Here is a 12,616-nt window from a genome sequence, read left to right on the forward strand (position 1 = left end):
CCCCTTAAGTGCCATCTGAACAAGGGCAATTAGGGATGGGCAATAAATACTGGCCGAGCCAGTGACGCCCACATCCCATGAATGAATTTTTAAAAATTGCCCTCTTGAATGCCTCAATTGAACCTGCTTCCAGCACAGTTCCAGACCCGAACCACTCATTGTGTGAAAAAGCTTTCTCTCACCCAGCGAGAGTATCTATCCGATTCCCTTTGTAAAGCTACAGTTGAATCTGCTTCCGCAGCCATTTCAGACAGCGTATTCCATGTCATAATTCCTGTTTGCTCCTGGATTTTTTTGTTTTGGCAACTACCTTAAATGTGTTCTTGAGTTCCCTGTCCTCTTGCCAGTGGAGACAGTTTCTCCCTGTCTGCTCTATTAGATCCCTCATTCTTAAGAGCTCCGTGTGAGAGTTAAATTAACCTGTCTCTGCAGGCCTTAGGGGGAACCGAGGTATTCCTTTCACTGTTGGGGGCATGGGGTGGTGGGGGGAGTTGGGGTGTTAGAAGGATGAGCTGCATGTAAAAACTTCCATTTTCCATCCTTCATTTCTGCCCTGATGAAGCAAACTGCTGCCCTGTTTCTTGTGCAAGTTAGGCACCTCCGACAATGCAGAATGCTTACAGTGCAGAAGAAGGCCCATCGTGTCTGCACTGGCTCTCTGGCTGACCAATTCCTTCAGTGCCATTCCCCCACCTTCTCCCCGTAACCCTGCACGTTCTTCCATTTCCAATAACAGTCCGATTCCCTTCCGGGAGCCTCCATTGAACCTGCCTCCCCGGCACTCTCAGGCCGTGCATTCCAGATCCTAACCACTTGCTCCGGGAAGAAGTTTTTCCTCGCGTCGCTATTGCCTCTTTTGCCAGTTACTTTAAATCTGTGCCCTCTCATTCCTCATCCTTTCACTAGTGGGAACAATTTCCCCCTATCGACTCTGCCCAGACTCCTCATGATTTTAAACACCTCTATCAAACCTCCTCTCAGCCTTCTCTTCTCTGAGGGAAACCAGCCCCAACTTCTCCAATCTATCTTCACAATCGACCTTCAGTGCAGCACCCCTCTCAACACTGCACGTGGAGTGTTATTATGGATTATGCGCTCAAGTCTTTTGTAGTGGGACTCGAACTCGCGAGCCTTCTGAGAGTGCTACCCACTGAACATAAATAGGAGCAAGAGCTGGCCATTCGGCCCCTCGAGTCTACGCCGCTGTTCAGCGAGATGGTGACTGACCCTCTACCTCTGATCCACCTTCCTGCCCTATCCTCATCTCCCTGAATTTCCTCAGTGCCTGACCCACTGCTGGCAGCTAACTGGACAAGCTGCTCAGGAGCTAGCATTGGGGAGAAGTTAACAATGTAACTGCTGTCCTAACTGAATTACTTTGTGAATGAAGAATCCGTATTGGTGGGGGGAGGGGGTTAGCTTCACTCTCCCCAGTGTGAGTGGATTTATTTTCAGGGCAGGGGCTGCTGACTGCTTGTTTTGTTGCCTCATGCCGTCTTTGTGTTCTCTTCCAGGTTCCAGCTTTCGAAGGAGATGATGGATTCTGTATCTTCGAGAGCAATGCAATTGCTCACTATGGTAAGCTTAAGCGGGGGTTTTTAGAATTGCCCCAGCACCGGTGGGGGCCATCTGGCCCCTTGTTCCTGTGCTAGCTCTTTGACAGAGCTATCCCATTCGTCCCATTTCCCCTTCTCTCTCCCCATAGTCCTGCAAATTTCCCCATTTGGACAATCAAGAGTAGGGAGAGGGTTCAGGAAAACCGCCTTGCATCACAGGAGGTAGTTGAGACAGGGACAGAGACTGTACAAACCGATTCGACATCCTGATCTGAACCAGGGTAATCTCTAACTATTGCACAAATGCTCCTTGATTAACAGTGCTACCCCTCCACCTTTTACCTAGCTTCCTATTCTTCTTAAAGATCATGTACCCCTCAATATTCAGGACCCCATCCTTGTCATCCTGCAGCCACATCTCTGTACTGGTTATCAGATCATATTTACTTTAATATGCACTATCAATTTGTTTATGCTACACACGTTCGGATACAGAGCCTTTAGTTTTGTCTTTTTGTTATCTTTGTGACATCCAGTTTTGATTCATGGTGCGTCCTTAGTTTTTTTCCCTCTTTGTCTCTTCCTGCCATTCTCTGACCCTCATTTCCCATATTTCTATATTCCTGTCTGAATCTGATGTTCAGCCATGGAGTGAGCCAGCCATTCGGTGTGGGGGCAGGGAGGGAGGATGTCCTCGCGGGGCTGCTCAGGTTAGGCTTCCCCCCCCTTCCCCGCCACCATCTTTCTCTAGGAGTTACTGACTGTTTCTGTCTCCCTCTTCCCCCGCCCAGTTGCGAATGATGCCCTGCGAGGAGCGACAAAGGAGGAAGCAGCCCTGGTTCTTCAGTGGGTGAGCTTTGCAGACAGTGACATCATCCCTCCTGCCAGCACGTGGGTCTTCCCGACGCTTGGAATTATGCAGTACAACAAACAGGTGGGTGAAACCCGGGACCTCTGCACCAGTGACAGGCCAGGGGAGCTCGACCCTCCCCGAGTGGCTCCCCTGGTTAAATAAACCGCCCTATGTGCTAACGGGCTGTGAGCTTCCACACCGTTGCCTTTGCAGTTGGCACATCTTCTCCGCCCCCCCCCACCCAGCTTCAGGGTCCCTGAGCTGGTGAGAAGTCAGGTAAATCAGCTGTGACTCGCAGATTCCTGCAGCTGAATAGCTGATCTAGACTCTCAGCGAGAGTTGTCGGAAAGTGCCATATCCTTACGTGAGTCAGCATCCCCAGGAGAAAGGGATAGGTACGTGGGGAGAAATCACCTTTCCCCCACACCATACCGAGGGGCTGCCCTGGGGGGTGGGGTGGAGGAGAGGGTCCCGATAAGGGGCGCGAAGGCATAGGCTCTGAATATTGTGGGGCGGTGGCTGTATTACTGTTGTGTTTTTAACTCTTGCAGGCCACTGAACACGCCAAGGAGGAGGTGAAGAAGGTCCTCGGTGTCCTGAATGAGTACCTGAAAACACGCACCTTCCTGGTCGGGGAGCGGGTCACCCTGGCAGATATCACGGTGGTTTGCTCTCTCCTCTGGCTCTACAAACAGGTACGGTGTGCTGCTGCCATCGCCTGGGAGATCTGCGACTCGGGGATCTGGGACGTGTATTTGCTGCCCACCGGGCTCTGCGGTGAGCCTCCGGTACCAAGTGTGGCTCAGTCGGCAGTGCTCTCAGAGGCCATGGGTTCAAGCCCCACTCGAGAGCCGCAAATGAGGATGATGCCCCCAGTGCCTGTACTGAAGGAGTGCTGCACTGTTGGAGCTGCCGTCTCTCGGACGAGACCCAATAGTTTTCAACCTATTTTTTGGTTAAGGAACCTTGTAATGTATTGTGAAGTTCTGTGGAACCCCTAACCCCCACCCCCACCCACCCTATATCTTCATTTTTGTTCTATATAAAGTAAAACACTAATGAATTAATGATTATTTTTCATTAAATGTACCGACAATATAGCTTGAAAAATTTGCGACAATTTTAAATGATCTGAAAATTACGCGGGACCTCAGGGTTGCTTGGGGAGCCCTGGTTGAAAAATGCTGCATTAAACGGAGGCCCCATCTGTGCTCACGGTTTAGGTGCGAGCCAGAAATCCCACAGCTCTTACCGAAAAGCAGGGAGTTCTTTGACTTGCTGAGCCAGCCCCCTCCGCACCTGAAGTTGGGCGCTGGTGTGCGGGACCTCCGGGTGCCCGCACATCGTCACTGGGTTTGCCCGGGTAACGTGGATTGTATCGGGGGGAGAAGGTTTATCACTGGCCACGATGCCCTTTGGGGCGTTACCAGCCACTGAGCCTCCACCTCGCTCCCCAGCGACGGGTGGTTTTCAGCTGGGAAGGTTATTGCGGAATACAGCACTGCGGGTGCTGGAGACCTGGGATAAGACACGGAATGCTGGAAATATTGGGCAGCATCTATGGAGAAAGCAACAGAGCCTCCGTTTCAGATCCAGAACTTTCTCAGTGTTGGAAACGGTTGTCCTCCTCGGGGCAGGTTTTGCCGGGTCGGTGGGGGAGATGCTTTTGAAGAGTTTGGCCTTGGCGTTGGAGCTCTTTTGATGACCCTTGTCCCACCGGTTTTGGTTTCTCCCTCTCTTGCTCAGGTTCTGGACCCCTCTTTCCGACAGCCCTACACCAACATGAACCGATGGTTCATTACTTGCATTAACCAGCCTCAGTTCAAAGCTATCCTGGGAGAGGTGAAGCTATGCGAAAAGATGGCGCAGTTTGACGGTGAGTGTTCACACAGGAACCCAACCCCAGGTCAGACCTGGCACTGAGAATGTCACTGAGCTGGCAATCTGAAGCTGTCAAGCTTTGGGACGTCCGGTGTTGGAAAAGGAAAATTGTCATTGTTGGTGGAATGAGAGAATTCTCTATCTAACCCCGTGCTGTACCTGTCCTGGGAGTGTTCGATGGGTACAGTGTAGAGGGAGCTTTACTCTCTATCTAACCCTGTGCTGTACCTGTCCTGGGAGTGTTTGATGGGGACAGTGTAGAGGGAGCTTTACTCTGTATCTAACCCCGTGCTGTACCTGTCCCGGGAGTGTTTGATGGGGACAGTGTAGAGGGAGCTTTACTCTGAATCAAACCCCACGCTGTACCTGCCCTGGGAGTGTTTTTCAACAACCCTGACCTGAAAATCTGGTCTTTAACTAGCTGCTTTTGTTTTGTGATCTCCTGCTCTCAGTTTGGCTGTCAGGAGTGATACTGCCCTCTGCTTTCCCCTCTGACTCTCAGGTGTTGCACTTGGCACAGTTTCCATTGGAAATTATGGGGAGGGTGGATCAGAACTAGGTACTATAAACATAATACAGTCAGTAATAAATCTGATCGGGAATTCGGGAGAAACTTCTTTACCCAGAGAGGGAGTAGAACGTGGCACTCGCAACCACAGGAGAATAATATAGACACATTTAAGGGGGAAGCTGGATAAACACATGAGGGAGAAAGGAATAGACAGATAGGCTAATGGGGTGAGATGAAGAGGGGGTGGGAGGAGGCTCGTGTGGAGCATAAACACCAGCATGGAGCAGATGGGCCGAATGGTCTGATTCTGTGCTGTAAAAAGTTATGCTGTTCAATGATCATAGCTTAGTTTCAGCGTTTGTTAAATAGGTTAGAAACTTGGCAGCCTCCGACGTGATGCCCTTTGAGGCCGACTAGCCGCTGTCAGGACTGAAAAATGGCCATGGCTCTACGGAGGCTGGAGTTTCTTTGGCAGGGTGGCGCCGTGCTGTTTGAAACCCGCAGTTTCCCAGCACGGCAACTGGAGGCGGTAGTTAGATAGATGGACGTGCGATATCCAGGGCTCTTCCCCAGCTGAAAGACGCAGTGTGACAGAGGGATGGGCCAGGCTTTGCCACCAGCACTCCCTGGGCACCATCACAGGTACGAGCGTGGTCGGAAAGTCCCGGAGACGTGGTTAACCCTGTTTTGTTTTTGTTTCCCTCCCCCTTGGCAGCCAAGAAGTTTGCGGAAATGCAGCCCAAGAAAGAGAAGGCGCCCAAGGAACCCAAAGAGCCCAAGCCGCAAGAGAAGAAGGAAAAAAAAGAGGAGAAGAAGAAATCAGCCCCCGAGGAAGAGCTGGACGCCTGCGAAGAGGTCCTCTCCTCTGAGCCCAAAGCCAAGGACCCTTTCGCTCACCTTCCCAAGAGGTTCGGAGGCAGCTGCTTTGCATGAATCCTGAGTTAGTCCGGTGCTGTTCAAATACTTAACAATAGCAACCCTGCATTTATATAGCAGCCTCAACCTAGTCAAACGCCCCGAGGCGCTGCCAGGGTTGTCAGCAAACAGAATTTGACCCCCTCGGCCGCACAAGGAGGCGTTGGGTGGACCAGAGAGGCTTGGTCAAAGAGGTTTTTCAGGATCATATTGAAGGAGAGAGAGAGAGGCGGAGAGATTTAGGGAGGGAATTCCAGAGCTTGGGGGCTCCCAGGCAGCTGAAGGCCCGGCCGCCAATGGTGGCTGGGTAGAGACCTGTCCTGACTGTGTGACTGATTTAGATGCTGCTGAAGATTTGATGAGGTCATTCAGAACAGCAGCTGTCGCCTGTCTGACTGCCCGAATTGGACCCCCCCACCCCTGCAAGGGTGCAGCTCCTGACCTCAGTGGGTCAGATCTGTTTTGATGCCAATTGGACAGGAGGTGTGAATGATACTGACTGAGCCAAGGTGACGCAGCCTGATGGACTGTGCCTGACCACGGGCGGAGGGTGGGTGGGTGGACGAAGAGATTACTCAAAATGACTGACCCAGCTCAAAATAGCGCCAAGTGCCCGCGGTTGGCCTTGCCCCTCTCAGCAGCGAGTTACTTTGCTCTGGTTCCCGGCTGCAGCCTGTTTTTTTTTAATTGTGGAAGGGCCAGTGGGTTTTCAGTGCAGACCCTGTTCCCACCGAGCTCGGTGACAAACCCATCCGGCTGCCTGACCTGTCTACAGTGCCTGAGACTATTTACCTGGTGCCCCTCGACTCCACTCCTGTGCGTGTGTGTGTGTGTGTGAACCTTTAATTTTGGCCGGGGTGGTAGATAGGCATTGTCGTGGCATCTTCAAAGTAATGTATGGCGGGAGTGCTGCACTGTCGGAGACACTGTCTTTCGGATAAGACGCTAAACCGAGCCCCTCCCCCGCCCCGTCTACCGTCTCGGGTGGACGTAAAAGCCCCCGTGACCATCTTATCGAAGAAGAGCTGGGGTCGATCTCCCCGGGATCCCTCGACTGACGTCACTAAACCAGATCACCTGAATGGTTATCACATCGCTGTCTGCGGGAGCTTGCTCTGCGCAAATGGGCTGTTGCATTTCCTACATTAGAAAAGTGACCACACTTTTTAAAAAGTATTTCATTAGCTGTAAAGCACTTTGGGGACGAGCGGCCCCCATGAAAGCTGCTGGAGAAACGGACGGTTATTTGGGGGCTAGGATTGTTTCCTCACCCCCTGCTAAACATCTTGAGAAATCCCCTCAACTTGTGGCGGCGAGTGACTGGAGTCCTTTTCGAGTGGGATATGGGAGGGTGTGGAAGTGACAGTCTATTGCTGGGTGGAGCTGCTTTTTTTAAACATATAAAGTCAGCCCTGGAGGGAGGCAGCTGGGCTGGTCACTCTGGGACATTTCAACCTGTCAGATGCCTTCAGCTCTTTGCCGATCTGCCACTAGGTGATGCCATTTGTTAAACGTTCCAGTTCTATAACACGGGATCCGGTCTGTTTCCTGGTTTATGTGGCCTCTTGGCTGTAGAGTCTCTGATCTGGAATCTGCAGCTGAGTCACTTCCCCTCCTGGGCACGGTGACAATTATTTCCCCTTGGCCCCAGCTGTCACTGCAAAGCCAACTCAGCGGATCGCAAACCAACCCAGAGCCTCCACAGTTAAACACCCAGTGAGTCAGGGAGGGCAGCGCCGTACTGCTAAAGGATTCCAGATTGTTCCCATGTCAATTCACAGACCCGTCCCCACCAGTACTGTACCCCAGTGTTATACAGTGACAGACCCGTCCCCACCAGTACTGTACCCCAGTGTTATACAGTGACAGACCCGTCCCCACCAGCACTGTACCCCAGTATTATACAGTGACGGACCCGTCCCCACCAGCACTGTACCCCAGTGTTATTACAGTGACAGACCCGTCCCCACCAGTACTGTACCCCAGTGTTATACAGTGACAAACCCGTCCCCACCAGTACTGTACCCCAGTGTTATACAGTGACAAACCCATCCCCACCAGTACTGTACCCCAGTGTTATACAGTGACAGACCCGTCCCCACCAGCTCTGTACCCCAGTGTTATACAGTGACAGACCTGTCCCCACCAGCACTGTACCCCAGTGTTAAACAGTGACAGACCTGTCCCCACCGGTACTGTATCCCAGTGTTATACAGTGACAGACCTGTCCCCACCAGCACTGTACCCCAGTGTTATACAGTGACAGACCTGTCCCCACCAGCACTGTACCCCAGTGTTATACAGTGACAGACCTGTCCCCACCAGTACTGTACCCCAGTGTTATACAGTGACAGACCCGTCCCCACCAGCACCGTACCCCAGTGTTATACAGTGACAGACCTGTCCCCACCAGCACTGTACCCCAGTGTTATACAGTGACAGACCTGTCCCCACCAGCACTGTACCCCAGTGTTATACAGTGACAGACCTGTCCCCACCAGTACTGTATCCCAGTGTTATACAGTGACAAACCCGTCCCCACCAGTACTGTACCCCAGTGTTATACAGTGACAGACCCGTCCCCACCAGCACTGTACCCGTGTTATGCAGTGACAGACCTGTCCCCACCAGTACTGTACCCCAGTGTTATACAGAGACAGACCCATCCCCACCAGCACTGTACCTCATTTTCTGCAGCTCAAAAGCATTCTCTCGATGCAGCACATTGTATCTATAAGATTCCCTGGTGATTTACAGCTTTAGTGCAGGTCCCATGGGCTTGCATTGCATTTAGCTGAAATCCTTTCCTGTGTTCTGCTATAGAGTCAACGTCACACCCCCAATATTACACTGACCTAAATACCTAGCTGCGATAAGAATTGGGTGTGGTGGGTGCTGTTTGTGAATGTTGGAATGTGTTGGCCGGTGCTTGGGGCAAACGAGTTTTGGCTTGTTCTGGTTCCTCAGTCCTCGGCCGGTGTGAAGCGATGCCAAGTGGAGCTCCTACCGGCTCATTCGACGGACGTGCCACATGCCTTGCCTGCTCAGCACCCTTCTGAGCGGGCACAGGGGGTGGGTGAAAATTGGTGCGGGGAGGGGGATGTCCAGAAATTGCCCAAAACAGGATTATGAAAATGTCCTCGTGTGCTCCTCCTCCTGGTTTGTTTGGGCACTGCAGCACTCCATCATAAGTCCAGGTCTGAGCTGAGGTCTTTGTTGTTGGGGGTGAGGGGTTGATGTGGAGAATCAGTCCGTGTTCCTGTTCCTGATTGTTGTAGAATGAAGGCAGGGTTAGACAGTAACGCTCACACAGACACACACACACACACACACACACACGTACTATTCTTTCTTTGTTTCTGGCCATCGCCCTGAGCTGAATTCCCTGTTTTCCCTCCGCAACAGGTTTTCAGAGCAGGCCTGCCTGGTCAAAGCGTCCTGCTTGCCTTTAACCATCCCTCCCCGCGGGCAGTTATCGGAGTGAAAACACTGCCTGCAACAACCCTGCAAACTTCTCCGCTTTCCTGACCTGTGAATACTCCTCTCGTGGCGTCCCACGTGTTGTGACTGGGCACTCCCTTGTTGTGTAAAGCTTCTCTTACCTGTCGGGAAGTGACTGAAAAGGAGGGAGGGGCTGCCCACTCTTACCGCACAGTTTAAGTGGGCCTTGTGCGGGAAGGACACTTCTATCGCGCCTTTCCAGCCCTGAAGCGCCTTGCGACCATTAAAGTGTGGCCACTGTGGTAGAAAGCGCGACAGCACAAGTCCCACAAACAGCAGTGAGTTAAACCCATGGATCTATCAGGTGAAAAGGAAGAATGTGCAGGGCTACGGGGAGAAGGCCAGGAAGTAGGACTAGGTAAATTGCTCTCCGGAGAGCCAGCCCTGACATGATGGGCCGAATGGCCGCCTCCTGTGCTGTTCCCAATCTGAGATTGCCAGACTAATCTGGATTGTGATGTTGGTTGAGGGACTGGCCAGGACGTTGGGCCGAACTCCGCTAAACTGAGCCGTGGGGTCTTTATCTCCACCACCTGAGAAGGCAGGCGGGGGCCTCGGTTTAATGTCTCAGCTGAAAGTCGGCAGGGGAGGTGATGGCCTGGTGGCATTGTCACTCAACTAATATTCCGGAGACCCAGCGTAACGCCCTGGGGACCCAGGTTCGAATCCCACAATGGCAGGTGGTGAAATTTGAATTCGATAAAAATCTCGAATTAAAAAACCTCGAAACCATTGCCGATTGTTGTAAAAACCCATCTGGTTCACTAATGCCCTTTAGGGAAGGAAATCTGCCGCCCTTACCTGGTCTGGCCTACATGTGACTCCAGACCCCGCAGCAAATGTGGTTGACTCTTAAATGTCCTCTGACCAAGGGTGAAGGACAATAATTGCTGGTCTAGCCAGCGACGCCCTCACCCCATGAACACATTTTTAAAAATGTACCACTCCCTCTGTACTGGCCCTCTGTCGGCCTGCACTCTGTGCTCGAGTCTTGAGTGGGGCTCGAACCCACAACCTTCTGACTCCGAGATGAAAGAGTGAGCTACCCACTTGAGTTGCTGCTGATACACTTGGTCCCTAGCGTTTGACGTGTGTCTGCCCACACCGGATGTTATCAGGCCCTTCAGCCAAGATGCGAAACAGCACAATTAGGGACGATAGCTAACCTGCAGTGTTTCAATCATTGAATCCCTGGCCAAATTACGATGGAAAGATAAGATGCCTGATCCCAAGCTTTCATTACCCACTCTTGTAGTGGGGGTAGCAGAGAGTGGAGAGGCGATCCAGGGCTTTCTGGCACAGAGACCATAGCGTCAGAGGGGTGACTAGAGCAGAAATGTCACCATTCCACTGGTGCGGTTCAGTCGCTTCCGCAAATGGTTAGCGGTTTGAGCATGCAGTCTTACTTGAGTGCGGCACTGGGGGAGTGCTGTATTGTCAGCGGTGTGGGTCTTTCGGATGAGACGAGCCAAAGCCTTGTCTGCCTGTTTGGGTAGAGGTTACGGGTACTTACTTGAAGAAGCAGGGCAGGGTGGCCTGTGATCTGCTGGTGTCCTGGCAATCATGCCTCCCTCCAGCAATTACCTCCCCTTTCATCCCAGTTCCAGTCTGGGATGTTGCCTTGGTGCGAGATGGCCACCATCTTTGCTGCTGCATCAACAGTGACTGCACTCGAACCTCACCAGTATGTGAAGTAGTTTCCAGTCGGAGGCCTGTCCGTTGCTGTGCTCACCTCTGGAACCGCCCTCGTCTCTTGCTGCCTCCCTATTCCTCACTCCGAAGCTGTGGATGGTTAGAACGCTGAGCTCGGAGATCCTCTTGGGTTGAGCCAGAAACCCCACAATAGGCTTCACAGACAAACGGATGAGTGGGTGGGGGTGCCAGTGACCCACATTCAGACTATCCCCCCATCGCCAGCTCCTCCTTAATATACACGCCTCAATTAAACCACACAATCTTACAACACAGAAGGGAGCCATTCGGCCACTCCTGTCTGTGCCAGCCCTTTGAAAGAGTTATCCAATTAGCCCCCCGCCCCCGCTCTTTCCCTCATAGCCCCAAATTTTCCTCCTTCTGAGTATTCAATTCCCTTTTGAAAATTCCTGTTGAATCTGCTTCCACCGCCCCTTCAGGCAGCGCCTTCCAGATCACAACAAATCACTGCGTTAAAAAGTATTCCCCATATCTTTAATCCCCCCCCCTCAGCCTCCTCTGTTCCAAACAAAAGAATCCTAGCCGGTTCGATCTTTCCTTGTAACTAAAATTCTCCGTTCCCGCCAACATCCTCGTAAACCTCCTCTCTAGTGTGATCGCATCCTTCGGTGACCAGAGCTGTACCCAGTACTCTAGCTGCGGCCTGATTGGTGTTTTGTACAGTTCTAGCGTAACCTCCCTGCTCTCGTACTCTAGGCCTTGGCCAAGAGGGAAAGTATCCCATGTGCCTCCTTAATCACCGTGTCCACCTGCCTTGCTACCTTTGGGGATCATTTATCGTGTACTCCCTTGCCTTGTTTGTTCTCCCCTTTATGTAAGGAAGTCTCTACCCAGTACCTAGCTCAGGAGCAGCATGCCCTGCAAGCTCTCAGCAGTGCCTGGAGCCAGGATCCCCTTCATGTCGACCAGTCGAGCTGGGACTGCTGTCACGCTAGAGGCCTGGTACCAATCTGTGCCCTATTGAGGCAGCTCTCCCACCCACCTCTCACTGCAACCGCCGATCCTTTGGATCTGGGCCTGCCCCATTTTGGGGCAGTTCTAGATGTGGCTTTAGCATCCGGCCCCCCAGGGCAGAGTTGGGGGTTCCAGGGTGCCGATTCAGCGCCTGGACCAAACTGTCTTTTGTAAGTGTCCACGTCACCGAGCTGAGTATTGGAATCTTACCTGGGTGCACCATCCCTAATGAGAGCCAAATTCCTGGTGTTCAGATTCCCGGCTCCCGTTCACTGAACCCTGATAGTTTTATGCCAGTGAGGCTCAACAGTAAGCTTGGCTGTGATCCCCCCACTCCGTGCTTAGAGTGGTCACTTTGGCATGCAACTGATAAGGGCTCAGTGGTGGGGTGGGGTGGGGGGGCGGGGGGCAAGCAGTCGATGCCCGGGTAGGAGGAAGAGTGGCTTCCGGGTGAATGCAGTTGTCTGTCATGCCTACCAAACAGCCGGAGCAAGTCTCAGTCTTCATCTGCTGTTCAGACCTCACTCTGCATCAGCTGCCAGACGTGAGGATGACGTTCGGCCGGCTGGAAGCAGAGCCGAGAAGGAGCCATGGGGCTGGGGCCAGGTCTAGAGTTATGTAGAATGACCGGAGATTCTTGGGCTAATCAGCCTGGAAAGCGGGGCATGTGAGAGGTTTACGGGGAACAGTAAATCTCCAATGCCACCTTTTTAAATTGCGAGAGTGGAGTGA

General features: G+C 52.4%; 1 protein-coding gene and 1 long non-coding RNA gene across 2 annotated transcripts in view; one reads left to right on the forward strand and one right to left on the reverse strand.

The window, feature by feature from the left end:
* Positions 1–12,616, reverse strand: part of LOC144670196 (uncharacterized) — a 107,498-nt gene that overhangs the window by 79,821 nt on the left and 15,061 nt on the right. The gene's annotated exons all lie outside the window — the stretch shown is intronic.
* eef1g (eukaryotic translation elongation factor 1 gamma) overlaps positions 1–12,616 on the forward strand; it is a 33,675-nt gene that overhangs the window by 9,685 nt on the left and 11,374 nt on the right. Inside the window, exons 3-7 of the mRNA XM_078532888.1 lie at positions 1,515–1,578; positions 2,348–2,490; positions 2,961–3,104; positions 4,156–4,285; positions 5,517–5,709. Of these exons, the coding sequence (XP_078389014.1) occupies positions 1,515–1,578; positions 2,348–2,490; positions 2,961–3,104; positions 4,156–4,285; positions 5,517–5,709 (674 nt within the window). The remainder of the gene's footprint in view (positions 1–1,514; positions 1,579–2,347; positions 2,491–2,960; positions 3,105–4,155; positions 4,286–5,516; positions 5,710–12,616) is intronic.

This window comes from Cetorhinus maximus, chromosome 31 (assembly GCF_964194155.1).
Source record: "Cetorhinus maximus chromosome 31, sCetMax3.hap1.1, whole genome shotgun sequence".
In the NCBI taxonomy this organism is placed as follows: domain Eukaryota; kingdom Metazoa; phylum Chordata; class Chondrichthyes; order Lamniformes; family Cetorhinidae; genus Cetorhinus; species Cetorhinus maximus.